This window comes from Protopterus annectens, chromosome 7.part0 (genome assembly GCF_019279795.1).
Source record: "Protopterus annectens isolate FY-2018-M chromosome 7.part0, PAN1.0, whole genome shotgun sequence".
Taxonomy (NCBI): Eukaryota; Metazoa; Chordata; order Ceratodontiformes; family Protopteridae; genus Protopterus; species Protopterus annectens.
Genome location: NC_056739.1, coordinates 558,672,256 through 558,687,877, shown reverse-complemented (window position 1 = coordinate 558,687,877; position 15,622 = coordinate 558,672,256). Strand labels below are relative to the sequence as shown.

General features: G+C 38.5%; 1 protein-coding gene across 1 annotated transcript in view; it reads right to left on the bottom strand.

The window, feature by feature from the left end:
- LOC122806052 (membrane cofactor protein-like) overlaps window positions 1-15,622 on the bottom strand; it is a 700,904-nt gene that overhangs the window by 248,095 nt on the left and 437,187 nt on the right. Inside the window, exon 4 of the mRNA XM_044076293.1 lies at window positions 4,367-4,440. Coding sequence (XP_043932228.1) covers window positions 4,367-4,440 — 74 coding nt within the window. The remainder of the gene's footprint in view (window positions 1-4,366; window positions 4,441-15,622) is intronic.

The window sequence follows — 15,622 nt, the reverse complement described above, 5'->3', positions numbered from 1 at the left end:
ACTGTTTGAGAAGTGGACGGAAGTAAACATTTCAAAATAAGTTTATTTTTCCCATCCAAGGCCCATAGACTAAAGGCCTTACATACATCAAAGGACATGTTCAAATGAGCCATGCCTAGACAGTACAAGTGGGACTCATGTGCATCTGATAATGGTATCTTCTGGCCACAGGTCTTACATTTTTTAAAATGATGGTTTTTCAGCTATTCCAATAATGTATATCCAAAAAAGTACATGCTAAGAGAAAGGGAAAACTTTTTTTTTTTTGGGAAAAAAAGAAAAGTTAAAGCAGACAAATACCAACAATGGTAACAGAGACCACCGCTAGGGTATCACAAGAAATAAAAAGGGTAAGAGAGGGCTATTACAGAACGAAGATAAAAGGAAAAGTATATAAAATCTGTTTTTTTAATCACAACTACAACAAAGCTAGAGAGCTAAATATGACCATGTCCATATTCGAAGGCAGCAAATAAGATCTGAGGTATGATAAGGAATTAATGCATTACAGGTAGGAGAGGAGCTTGTGAGCTTTCAGTGATCCATGAGCTGTAAAAAGCACCCAAGTCACATTCGAAAGCAATTGTTGCGAAATGAATGAAAATGCCAACATCAGAACAGATTTTACCACATTTAAAAAAAATAATTTTCTTCTTTCTAAGAATCCACTGCACTCACTGCCTTCCTCTCTGAAACAAAGGGAAATGGGCCAATGAACACAGACAATCCATTACACGTGCTTCAGTAACCAGCAAAGGTATTTTCATCTTGCTGCAACCTTCGTGGGCTGGACTTTTTTCTTTTTTTAATTCTTGTTCTTCTACAGTAAACTTTCACATTTTGAGAGGCAACAAAGCTTTGATGCTTATTTCTACAAAGTAGGTTAGTAAAGATGCAGCAAAAGTCTACAAAATGCACGTAATGAAGTATACAAACATCTTCAGGCCTTTAAAGCTTTGAACAATGAAGAACCAATCACAAGTGCAGAAGAATTAATTTGACCATTGCAAACAGTAAGAAGAACTAAAAATGGCTTAAGCAAATAAGCAACAACAGGTAATGAACTGGCAAGACTGAGCCCAATATCAGTGCTGTACACTGGGAAACAAATATAGGCTTAAGCCCAATGACAGATACTTATGGGAAATGTCTCAGTGTCAAAGCAGACAGCTGTAGGTTGGATAGTCATATGTTACTGTCAAATACTGACATACCTCTTTTAAAAGTAAGATGAGTCTTAACAAATAGTGAGTATCCTGACTGAATGTCAATGGTAGTAAGCAGACATATTTGAATTTAACTCCAAAGAGAAATGAGAAAATCCATGCAATGGTAAGGATAGGATGACCATGAAAATTACATCTAAGCAGAAGTGAGGATGCAGTACCCATTGTATTCGGTACCTGGCAATGATAAGAAGAGGTGACCATGGCAATAAAATCCAAGCAGTAGTAAGGACAAGGTGACCATGAAAACAGAGCCAATGAATGGTAAGGAAAGGTTGACCATGACAATAAAATCTAATCAGTGGTAAAGAAAGGATGACCATGACAATGAAATCCAAGCAGTGGTAAGAACATGGTGAACATGACAATGAAATCAAAGCAATTATAACAATAAGGTGACCATGACAATGAAATGTAAGCAGTAGTAAGGATAGGGTGTCTTTAACAAATTCTAATTATGGGGATTTGAAAACAGACAGGGGGTCTGTATAGCTTATCACTGGTATCCTAACAATCTACATCAGTATTTCTATTTTGGTATCAATATTGCTAATTTACTTATTTATTTATTTATTTATTTATTTATTTATTTATTTATTTATATTTGTTGACCGGGAGTGTCCGACTGGGCGTAGGTCCATTTTCAGCGGTGGCCCGGGGAGAAAAGCTCCACAGTTAAAATAAACAGACAGTAGTCACATTGGATTACATAGCAATTAACAATTTACATAGCAATTACTTACAACATATTTACAGATGAAGAACATAGTACATCAGTAGACAACTAGAATCTTTTATCTGTGAAGTACATAACAGACATTAACAAATGTTACAGTAAGAAGTTCCTGCTGTATAATAAGTACTAGGATTATGAGCATCTGAGCTTGCTATAATCAAGGTAGTTAGTGGAGTGGAAAGACCTACTTCATTCATTTATGCAAGTTAAAAAGGAATTAAAAAAAATATCCACACTTAAAATGCACTAGCTCAGTTTCTGCTGCTTTCTGACATGACTCTACAAAGTTTTGCAATTAGGTTCATAGATTAGCACTAGGCTAACTGCCCTTGTGGGACATTTTAAGCCTAGCCAATTACAATCAAACACTGTACCCTGTGTCTGTAAGACAAACACCTTAACTATTATGCCAACTTTCCAACCCCTGTGTTATTTTTCATATTTAATACTTTAGAGTATTACAGACTGCAGTATAGAAGCATGCTATACCGAAGTCTATTTAAACATAATTATTTGTTTGTTATATGTTAGGGGTTGGAGCTGATGACAATACAAGCTGCAAATTCCCTGTGTCAGCAGTGATATAAGCCTGTTGGTACTATTAATTAAACAAGTTAAACTCCCATCCCATAATAAAACACTATGAAAAATGTGCAAACAATAAGGTAACACAATGATGATCCGAGTAAATGAATTATTGTCTATCGTGAAAGGGAAATACCCCGTCTTAATGATTTCCAGTCCTTTTCTTTGCCTGAACAGGGACTATAGCAGAGAGTGACTTCCAAAGGATTTGCTATGTAAGCATACAACAGAGTTACTGTAAATTGCCTTCACTGTTTCATAAAACCAGACTCAGAGCCGAATAAGACCATGAAAGTGTCTGCCACCCTTTAGTTCAGGATCAAATACTCTTGCTTATCATTGTTAGGTAAGCTGCTAAGTTCTAATGCAGTCTTTCTCTACTAAAAGCAAAATTAAAAAAAAAACTTGAAGAAAACATGAAAAGAACAGCATTAGCATTAACTAATGAAACTTTCTTTCACAAAATAAACAGTTCTTTATAGCCATTCAAACACTTTGAAGATTTTACCCTGGAGTTTTATACCACATAGTGTCAGTCATCTAACCTGATTCTGAAAAGACTACCCACTGGGATTCATCAATGCCTACATTAATAGTTAAAAACAAACACACATGTAACAACAAACAATGGAGTCATTTAGTCTAAATCACAAGTAGCTCCTAAATCCAATAGCCATAGCCAAGAAATAATCCAAGTGCAGGGTAGTAAAAGTAAAAATACAGGTTTATTAATAATTATGAAGGATTACAGATACTTATAGGTTCGAAGTACTTAGAAGCTCAGCGCCACCCTTTCATTATTAAAAAACCTTTTTACATACTCACCTGCACTAACTTCACCTGCAACTTTTTTGCTTTTTGGCTTATGAGCAAATTTGGCTTTTATCTGAGACTGTTTCCCTCATTGTAGTCCATTGTAGCGGTTTTATTTATTCATTATAAATGCCTACATTAAGTTTACACCATTCTAAGTGTACAGACAACACAAGCATAACTCACAACTTCTTCCTCCTAATTTCACTTTTCCTACTGATTTTCTTGCAGCCTTAACTATCAAGGGGGGATTTATAAAGGTTACCAGAAAGTGCAGACTACACGTACACACTGTAATCTTTTTGTGAGACTAGAAAGCACAAAAAATGTGGCAGGATGCTCCTGAATACAGATCATGTACACTTAATGCCGTTGTTTATGAATATGACTCTACATTCTTAAATGATTAAATTATTCAGTGGTGATAACTGTTCTGATTAAATGTATATACCATGTCATTAAGGAATAACTATACACATGGGGCAGTTCACAAAACAGTGAATCACCACCAAACAGTCTCCTAAGATGGTTTTGTTTTTCCATATCAATAGATTTTTTTGGGCAGGACGTGACCAACACAATGTAAAAAAATCTTTTTTTCTGAAGTACGAAGTACTACACATTGAGCTGTCTCCCCTCTGCATTACTCTTACTTAATGTAGGAAACATGAAGATGCTGCATTTTACGAATACTGACTATCTGACTGTCAGGAGACTTGTAATTTAAAAGCTGTGCTTTCTGAAAAAAAACTAAATGGTGAACAAAGATTGGATGATCAGCATTAAATATTTGTCAGTAAAGTCAATAGCTGTCAAACAGCAATATCAGTTTTTATGGTGGTGTGCTCCCCTGCTCATGAAAACCTCTATAGAGCTCAAATTAAAAATGAAAGTGCATGGAATTGCTCCCGCTTAACATTGTTACAGTGTCTACATACTGACTGCTACAAGAAACAAGAGTCCATCCGTTAGGTTTGCACATAGGATGCATGCAGTGTATACTTACGCACACATGTGGGATTTCCATTGTCCCAGCCATCAGATAAGCAGGTTCTTTTGGTTCTCCCATTTAGTCGGTATCTAGATGTATCAAGACATAAAAGTGCATATAAATGTAATCATACAGTCTAAATCACATTTAACAGTAATCTGTAGTACAAAAGTTATAATGTTTTATTCACACATTGTTTACCAGTGAAGTGGAACACTGATGTCCAAGTGGGGCATACTGCCTTGTCTACTAGGGATCTTTATGCATACTTGTCATGTGTGGTTTTGTGTTAAAAGCACTGAACTTCAGTTTGGATACCAAACATTAACTACTGCATTATTATAAATATGAGAAGGGAAAACATCTCCTGTTGGTTAAAGCTCACTGTGCACTAACTTGCCCTCTACCCCTTCCTTGACTACTGACACTAGTACAACTTGTGCTTTTCTCTCTCCCTTTCTATTGTCTACTTATAGATGTCAGTTATTTAAAAGGCATTATAGTCATTCAGCACATTCTCGTTAAGCAGCTGACCATGAGTTGTAGTTTGACAGCAAAGCACAGACGTGCAAATGTTACTCTATAACAGAAATTCCTTGAATTACACAGATGACTGTCAGTGGCTGGAGAAATTACATACTTTTAGCTGCTAACTTGAGTGCTGAAACTCCAGTGATCAGATGCAAAACACGCAGCCACAATCCGTGGCAGTAATGTTCTTCTAGCATTCTAAGATGCAGTAATATACTATGGTATGAGCTGTTTTACTCCACTAAGAAATGCAGTGTAAAATGTATACACAAATGTTAACCTTTATATATAAGAAATTCATAACATCAAACTCTGAGATTAAGTAAAACTAGAAAGGTAGATAATATGGAATCTGTGCTGTTAGTTTCTAAACAGAAAAGGTAATAACAACAACAAACTCATCAATGCCAGATTAAGAGACTTTTCAAAAAAGGATTTTTTGAGAGAAGCAAAGACATTCAAGATTTTTTACATCTGCTACTTATAACCAAACTTGGGTAACTGCTCCTCTGGATAGGAAAATCACACCCAAAAGAGATCCACATTTTTTAGTACAATTTGGTCTGACTTGCCAAATCAGAATTAAGATGGGTTCCTATCAGCTCAATAACCTAATGCTGATATATGAATAAAAAGAAAGGAACTTTACAGTATTATCATTATATAGTATAACTCAGTGAAATCGACTTTTGCATATAATAATTAGCATCAAAAAAGAAAAATGAGTGGAAAGTCAAGTAGTAGCAAGCATTTATATCAGTCTGCCCTTATGGCAAGCGCTTTACAATATGGTGCTAGTATATATATATATATATATATATATATATATATATATATATATATATATATATATATATATATATATATATATATATATATATATATATATATATATATACAACTAGGAGGTTAAATCTTTACATACAGATAGAGTTCAAAGCACTGCCCCTATTCACCTTACCAAAGGGACAATGGCAGTAAGACATGGAACTCTGCCCTTGACCAACAGAAAAAAAAATCTGTCTTTAAAATCATATATGAATGTGTGTGCAAGTATCTAAATAGCTGTTTTGTAGATAACTTTTACTGGAATATTCCTAAAAAGGCAGTTCCACTATTCAATTTGTTTTTTTTTTTACATTAAAAAGCAATTAAATAGATATTTACTTGATGTTTAACAGTGAATGCATCACTCACAAATAAGACAGAAATGTGATTTGATTGTATATTATCTTTAATACATTGGTTCATAATATCTAAGCTCTTTATAGACAGCAGTTGCATGAAAAGGCCTCTTACCTTCATTCTTTTTTAGAGTAGGAATAGAAAGGTCAAAAAACACATCTGATGTAACGGAAGGTTACATTTTCAGGGAAACCCTATTCTTATGGAACATTACAAAGAATGCTTTACAAATCAGACCTGCTACTCTGAAATTCTGCCAGACAAGGCAATAATCATCCAAAATAAAGCTTTAATTTAAATCTACATACTCAGAAAGCTTTAATGTTAATTTTTTAGTCAAAGTTCAAATTCTAAACCAGGGAAATGTTTCTGCTAGTAATCCTGATATTAGTGGTGTCTCTGTGTTTCCTTTCTTGCAGGGGCACAATGGGGCACAGTAGCTATCTGGTGGGGCATGTACGATATTCAAATACTTAAAACAATGAACTTTATAATCCATGGTAACAATTCACCGGTAATCTATTATTTAACAAGAAGGACCATTTCCATATAGTTGCCTATGAAAAACAAATATCAGCATCTAATAATGCACTTACATATTTTATATATCCTGGAAATAAGCACAACACAGGGAATGTGCCATGCTCAAGCATTAGTATGCTACAGTGTAATAAATCAAGTTGGTAGCTAACAATACAGTGCTCCTGACAATTTTGGAAGTCTGAATGCAAGTTTTCAGCAATATGAGGATTCAGATTGTTTAGAAGAATACAAAAAAAGAAAGAAAGGAAGACGTTTACAACAAATAACAAGGAAAAAAATGAAACACATAAATGTAAAGTAAAGAGAATATGTACTAAAAGGACACTGCTTTGTGATGTAACCCGCAGACTGCAGGGAATGATAACATGTTCCTATCAGAAAACCTTCATTCTACAGAAAAAGACATCATATTTCCAAAAGAGAAAGCAGAAAAAAAAGAGTCAAGGGGCAGGTAAAATGGAAAAAATCAAAAAGGAGCATGGAAAGCCTGAAGAACATTTCTGTAATAAAAAAAAAAAAAAAAAAACAGATGTTGACTACACGGCTCAAGCTGTGGATGTACACAGTCAGCTGGATGAGAATTATATGCTTGCAAATTTAATGCACAATGAAAGCAGTGGGATTAATAAGACAACTGGTGATGAAGATCACTCCTTTGTAACAACTGACAGGGCAGATATTAATGTATTAGAAGCTGAAGATTCTTCAGATCTGGTCAGAAAAGATATTCTTGTAATTGGAGCTTCAATTATTACAGGAACTGATACTTACATTGGCAGAGAAGATAATGAACATCAAATATTGTTATGCTTGCCAGAAGCAAAAATAGAAGATATGAGACAAGCCTTGGAATGCCTTAATGTAAAGAAGTATGGATCTGTTTTTAGTCATATCGGTACAAATGATCTCATCCGCAAGGACTCTCTGACTGTTAGTATGGAACTTATAGCCCTCTTAGATAATACAGCTTGTACTGGTGTTAGGATACATTTTTCACAAATCACAAATGGAAAGGATAGTCAGGTCACCGAGAATGAAGAGATTTTTGGGGTAAATACCTACATGAAAAAAATGTCTTTTTTTTAAAAAAATGTGTAGAGCATACAAGCCTAGTTTTGGACACACATGTTCAAACAGGATGCCATGTATTTGTCAAGATCAGGGAAGAGAATTTTTGCAGCAAATATTTTACAATATTTGACAAACGCCAGGCAGGATTTTTGCCTAGTTGAAAATTTAACAGTTCAGATACCAACATTTGATAACTCTCTGATGGCTGGGACTTGAAACTATACATACTATACATCATTATACGTATGTTGAAAATAGAGCTATTACCAGCTGTAACAGAGTGTTCTATAACAATATAATAGCTATGAATGAAAAACTGTGTTGTGATATAATTTATATAGATTTAACTTCAGCATCCGACAGGGTTATACACAAAACACTGATCAATAAATTAGAACAACTATGTATCAAGGCCCATCTCATTTGCTCACTCAAAAAAAAAAATATCTGCTTTTACTGTATTTGTGTTTCTTCCTACTTTATTTTGCTTTTGCTTCATCTTAAAAGTACTCAATTGTATTTATTACTTCTTGGTGTAACTCATTCTAAGCCTTTTAGTTTAAGCACTTGGGCTTCAGACCAGTTGTTTTACATTAAGAAGGTTTGTGGTCTGCACTGTAGTGGCAGAACAGGTAGCTTACATCCTTCTAAGTTGGGAACTGCTGATTGAGGGCTCAGTGTCTGTTATTCTAAAAGTGTATTAATTCTGGTTTAAGCACTTGGGCTTCAGGCCAGTTATTTTACATTAAAAGGGTTCGTGTTCTGCACTCTTGTGGGAGGAGAGGCTGGACTCTGCCCTTCTGAGCTGGGAATTTCTGGTTAAAGGCTTATAGTGCCTACATATTTGAACTGTTTCTTACTGAAATTGGTACACCTTGTTTGCTGTAGCATAGACTAGATCCAGGCCTGCTGAATCTAGCTTTGTTTGTATGCTTGTTGTTTGTTTGCTTGTTATTTTCCTGAAACGCTAATTCCACCTAAAACACGGCTTTTCAGCACTTCTGTGGATCCCTAGTGATATCTGCATTGCTTACTGTACTTATTTCCTTGTTTCACTTGAAAGAAAGTTACTGTTTGTTGTTTTTGCATTTAAGTTAACTGTAACACACTGCATTTAAGTTACCTGGCACTTGCTCACTAAAGCAATTATATAAGTCAGCACTAAAAAATTAAAAGCACTACACCAACACAAACTCCCCTTGAGTACCTTGTTCCCCATTGGCTCTTTTTTTTCAATTATAAAGGAATTCCCAATACTATTCTAGCATGTCCAAAGGTCAGTTGTCAATCTCCTCTCCGGTCCAGCTGGTGAATCTGGGAATCTTGAGGCAATGTTACAACTTCCTCATGTACACAGACAACCCTCTCCTCCTCCCAACAAATTCCAACACATGTGAGAGATGCAACCATATAGCCATACTGGAGGCTAAGCTCTCTCAACTAAGTACTGGCGAAACCAGTCAGGAGGAGAAGGAAACCACACTCACTACAATTCCAGTCTCACATAGACCTACCACGACAGCAAACCAAACACATAAACACACAAAAACATACTCGGAGGCTCTAAATAAAAATCTGCCTAAGCAGCAGAGACCTCCAAAGCAGACACCCAAGCAACCGCTACCCCAAAACAAAACACGTGCAACACATAGCTCACAAAGTCAGTGTGCCGAACAGTCACAGCCCTTAAGGCTAAACAACACACCCGATACACTTGTAATAGGTGACTCTATCGTCAGACACACTGACGTCCCGCTCACCAGGCTGAACAAGGAGAAGGTCACAGTGAGCTGCCTGTCGGGTGCTAGGATCCGCCACATAACACAAGCACTCAGGTCACTCCAAGGCAAGTACAAATATGACTCAGTCATTGTCCATGCTGGTGTGAATGACCTGAGACGTACCTCCCTGGACTACATGAAAAGAGACATAAAGGAGCTCTCTGAGCATGTAGCCCAGGCCGGTATGACCCTGACCTTGAGTAGCATCTTACCCTCACCAAGAATGATGCCACAATATGAAGACAAGATGATCAATTTCAACAATTGGTTTAAGTATTGGTGTCATTCAAAGAGGATCCAATGCCTGTCAGCCTGGGATGACATGCTTGACAAGCCACGATGCTTCGCTAGGGATGGCTTGCACCTGTCACCCCTGGGCTTTCGGATATTGGCAAAGGCTCTTGCTACCCCCATAGTGCCTTTTTTAGGCAAGGCTCAAAAGACAAACCCACCTCCATAGGTATCACAGGGGATAAGAAACTAAGAGTAATGCTACTCAACGCCAGAAGTCTAAACCTCAAGATGCATGCACTCGAAACTCTCCTTAGCATGGAGAACATCGATATCTGTGCAGTAACATAAACCTGGTTCAAGGCTCCTGAGAGCACCCCAGCACTACCAGGTTATACCTCATACCATGCTTTTCGGCCCCAAAACTTGGACCGAACCACAAAAGGAGGGGGAGTATCAATATTCGTCAAAGATACCCACACTTCCAGGTTGTTAGCACAGCACGAAGCATCAGAGACTATCCATGTGCAACTAACAGTGGGTAAAACTGCCTTCCAGTTTATAGCCTGCTACAGACCACCCTCCCAAACCCAGAACCCCACTCGGCCTTCCTGAGAACACTGGAAAATATGAAGGTCTCTCCAAACACCATTATATTGGGCGACTTCAACTACCCAAACATAGACTGGGAGCATTACTCTAGCTCCAACACCCTAGCCCAAAGGTTCCTAGAATTTATAAACTCAAATGCTATGGAACAACTTGTTACCACTCCCACAAGAGGGGAAGACATAATGGACCTGATCATCACCAACATGGGGACTCTATGCTCCAGACCAGAAGTGCATCCCTCATCCCTCACTGGTAAGATCAGACCATAAACTAATCTCACTGGATATTCACATCCCGACTCCACCCCCTGCCCTGAAAACCACAGTGAAAAACTTCTCTAAAGCAAATTTCACACTCCTCAAAACCGAGGTGGAATCCTTCAAAGCCCCCGGGCCTGTGGAAAATACGGCCCAGACCGCATAAACGCATTCTATGAACAACTTCAGGAATGCATGGATCATGCAATCCCAAATAAAACCAAGACCCAATCCTCCAAAGGCAGACATCCTGTCTGGTGGAACCCAGCCATAGACAAACTATACAACAGAAGGAGGAAGCTACTACATGATAGAGCAAAATCCGAAAAAGGGAAGGCATCTCTGATCAGTATTAGCCAAAAACTACGGGCACTCATAAAATCATCTAAGGCCAGCTTCGAGAGAAAAATTGCACAGGACACTAAGGATAATCACAAGACTTTCTTTAGTTATGTTAGGAACCTGGGTGGGAATTCCCAGATATGCTCAGAATTAGTCCAAAATGACAAAAAACACACAGAACCCACAGACATTGCCAACATCCTAGCTGATAGGTTCAGCGCAAACTTCTCCCCCCCTCCCCACCAAAAGGGCAAATATCTATCCCAGCAGAGTGCTGCCCCCCTGACATCTCAGATGCTCAGGTAACAGCTGCCCTCTCAAAAGCAAAAAACACAGCATCAATGGGACCAGACGGTGTCCCGGGCTGCGTCCTACATGAAATCCAAGAAGAGCTAAACCCAAACATAAAACTACTGATCAATCTCAGCCTTACTACAGGATATGTACCCAAAGAGTGGCGTACAGCAACAGTGGTCCCTCTCCACATAGGTGGTGCCTCAATGGATCCTGGAAGCTATCGCCCCATAAGCCTGACTAGCTTGGTCTGCAAAGCTATGGAAAGGATCATCATGGACCTCATAAATAAAGATATTGGGGACCTACAGACACTGGATCCTACCAAGTTCGGCTTTGTTAAGGGCAGATTCTGAATCTTAAACCTGGTTGATTTCTTTGAAACAGTCACCAAGGCCATTGACGAGGGGAAGGTGGTCCACCTGGACCTCGCAAAAGCCTTTGACACAATACCTCACTTGGGCATTATAGATAAGCTCACCAGCTTAAATATAACCCCCTATGTCACTAGATGGGCTGCAAACTGGCTCAAGGACAGAACCCACATGGTTAGAATTGCTGGAGCCATGTCAGACTCCAAACCAGTTACAAGTGGCGTCCCACAAGGCTCAGTCCTGGGACCTCTCTTGTTCGGTATATATTTCTCGGAGGTACAGGCCAACACGGAAGGACTGTGGCTGACCAAGTTTGCAGATGCCTCAAGCTAAACGCCAAAAAGTGTATAGTCATCCCCTTTGGCAAAAACAAAGTGCCCACAAATTACCACATAGGTGGTAATCCATTAAGTACAGAAGAAGTAATTAGGGACCTGGGGACCCAAGTTGATAGCAATCTCTCATTTGACAACCACGTGGCCAAAGTGGTTAGAAAAACATTTTATATAGCCCACCTAATCATGAAGGGATTCCCATCTAGATCAGGGGAGGTCATCGTGCCTCTTTACTCATCCCTCATCAGGCCCATAATTGAGTACAATGCCCCTTTAGGGATGTACCTTACCAGACACCTGCAGCAACTGGAAAGACACCAAAAGTACCTCACCAAGAGGATCAAAGGGCTCAAACAGATGCCATATGCTGCCCGGTTAAAGAAACTCCAGCTCTACTCAGTGGCATAACGCCTGCTCAGAGGCGATCTGTGCCTGACATATAAAGCCATGTCCAACCCGGAATTAATGAACATGCTGCACCTCAGAAAATCCAAATCCCATCGAGCTACGTGCTCAAGAGACTTGAACCTCAGCACTGAAATAAATAGGACATGCTGGAGGGACAGATTCATAACCCAGAGGCTCCCTTCACTCTGGAATAAAATCCCAGTCCAGGTTAGGCAGAGTCCCTCATTGACTCTCTTCAAGAGAAATCTTGATGAGTGGGTGGGAGATAGTAGGTTTACCCCGGGTATCACTTCTGTGTCACTGTTAGACAGAGGCACAGTATACTAACCTCGAAAAAGGGCATACCAAAATTAATTTAAAATGGGTGGCGAAAGCCAAACACACTCTGGCTAGGCTTATAAATGCCCTAGGGCAGATAGCCTAGTATGAACCTATGAACCTATGTACTCTTGATAAGATGGATAGCTGCATGGCTTACAAACGTAAGGCATGGAAAGTATCATACACCAACTGGACAGGTGAAATTCTTAGCTATAGTCAGGGTGTCCCACAGGCTCTGTCCTAGGCCTATACTTGTTTAGATTATATCTTTCAGACCTAACATTTTTATCTGAGGTGTTCTACAGTCTATATGCAGATGACCTGAAATTGGGTAGAATGATCACGTGTTACAGATAAGGCACATCTGCAGAAGAACTTGACTAAATTGACCATATGGTCACAAGAATAGGATAATATGCTGATAAATACATCAAAAACTACACATATGAGATTTGGAAGACAAACTGAAAGGTTAATATTTAATGGAGCACACAGTGATTTAAACTGTAGATTCATTTAAGGACCTGGGTATATGGGTAGATCCAGCTTTGAGTTTTTCTAATCATATCAACCAACTGGTTAGTGATATTTATAGAATCATATGTTATATAAAAAGATTTATAAAGTCTAGTAAATCAGAAATGATGAAGTCATTGTTTGTTAGTTACGTCAGACCCAAACTTGAATATGGAATAACAATATGGAAATCTTATAAGAAAACAAGCATGAGTAAACTGGAAAGAGTACAGAAGAAATATACCAAGGGCATCCATGGATGTGAAAATTTAAGTTATTATAAAAGACTAAAATATCTGAGCTTGTACAGTATCTCTTACAGATATGTAATAGGAGATCTAATTCAGGTATATAGAGCATTTAGAGACAACTACCTCTGGGAATGTTTGAGGTTATCAAAAAGTAGTACAGAATCATCAGACAACCTATGTAGAAGGTTCTATAGGAATGAGTAGGGTACTAATTGGTTCTCTGAGACCAGCTTATGCATGGGACGGGCTACCAAATTACATTAAAACAAGTAATAGTTTAGATATTTTTAAGAACAGCCTGGACACATTATGGGAACAAGTGTTTTTGCATATTGGCATTGCTTGAAATATTTGTGTGTATGTAACTATATAACAAAAGTGGGAGAATGCAACAAGTACATCTATGCCACAGTAAAAAAAAATGAAAAGAATCTCATAACAAAAATTCAAGAACAGCAAATTGCACTTGGTTTGCACTGATCAGACATTTGGATTTAACCTAAAACCTATTTCAAATGCTACAGCAGAATACCTGACAGCCATTTGCTAAACAAAACAATAGTCCCAACAAAGCCTGATCTATGCCAAGAGGAGTCAAGCTTGTAATATTTTGTAAAAGTACGTACAGAGGAGCAAGGCACTGCTCTTAGGGTATTTCTAGAATCCAACCCCTTCCAAAAAGCTACAGATGAAGCCAAGGCCCTGGTAGAGTGGGCCTTGACCCTGCTTGGAATAGTTTTGTTGTGATGAGTATAACAAAAGGCAACAACCTTAAACAGCCATTTAGTAATAGTCTGTTTTGAAACAAGTTGTCCTTTTTTCTTACCTTCAAAAGAAATGAACAACTGAACTGAAGATCTGAAAAACTTAGTTTTGTCAAGATAGTGCCTGAGTTGTCTGTGAACATCCATGACATGGAGTATGCTTTGTCCCTCATTTTTAGGTTCAAGAAAAAAAATGGGGAGTTGGATAGTTTGCCCTAAAGTAAACTGGGATAACACTTTAGGCAAAAAAAGATTAGTTCTCAAAGAAAACCAGTGTCTGTGGAAAATGGGACAGCACAGACTCACCACCAGAGCTTGCAACTCCAGTACCCTTCCTGCAGAGGTCAGAGCAATCAGTAAAACTGTTTTCCATGTTAAGAATCTCACGTCAGCCAGGTTAAATGGTTCAAATGGAGCAAGTGTTAGCTTCTATAACACAAAATTAAGATCTCAAGGAGGGGGCACCGGTTTTCTTGGAGGCCTCTTATGCATCCCCCTTCAAAAACATTTTGACATCAGAATGCACTGAAAGAGGAGGATCCATGGGTAGACATGCTGAAATGGATTATAAATGAACCTTGATAGAGGAGTAAGAAAGGCCATAGGACAGTAACTCACTCAAGTACTTTAAAACCAGTGAACAACTAGCCCTGAATGGCTGCTGGTTATGCTGTTGACACCAACTAGAAAACCTTTTCCATTTGCTAATATATAATTTTCCAGTAGCATGCTTTCTTGCTTCCATTAGTACCTGCTGTACATCCTAAGTAAACAAGAGCTTAAAGAGAATGAAGACCCTGTCATCCAGGCAATCGAAGGGGGTTGTGTTCAAGCATGTATCAAACACTCCAGATCTTGTGTGAGTATGTCCATTCTGGGAGAAAGCTTGTGGCTATTGCCCTTGGTGCCATTTCCAAAAGAAGAGAGACCTATTTTGCATGGGAAAGAAGGGAATCACCACAATGATCTTCGAGGATTCCTTCTGAATTTTCAGAAGTATACAGGATATCAGTGGAAAAGGTCAAAAAGCTTACAGGAACATTCCTGTCAAAGGAAAAAAAAGGCATCTGTCTTCCAGGTTTTCCTGCATCAAGTCTTGGAGTAGAATCTTGCCAGCTGGTTGTTCAGAGAGGAGGCAAACAGATGCACTTGAAGTCCGCACAGATGCATCAAATCTTGGAAGATGCCCCGATCTAGTTTTCAGTTGTGAGGGTCTGCCTTTGCCCTGCTCGGCTTGACACACAATTTTTCTTTGACAGAATGAAGATGCCTGTAATGTGAGACTGTGCTGTGAAGCAATATCCCAAGCTAACATAGTCTGCAAAGGGGGTATGACCTGGTGTCCCTTTGCTTCTTGATGTAACACATGACTGTGGGATTGTCTGCAACAATCTGAAGAGCTCCTGGGGACTAAACATGATTCAGGGGGGTTGAATGCCTTGATCAGGGCAACTA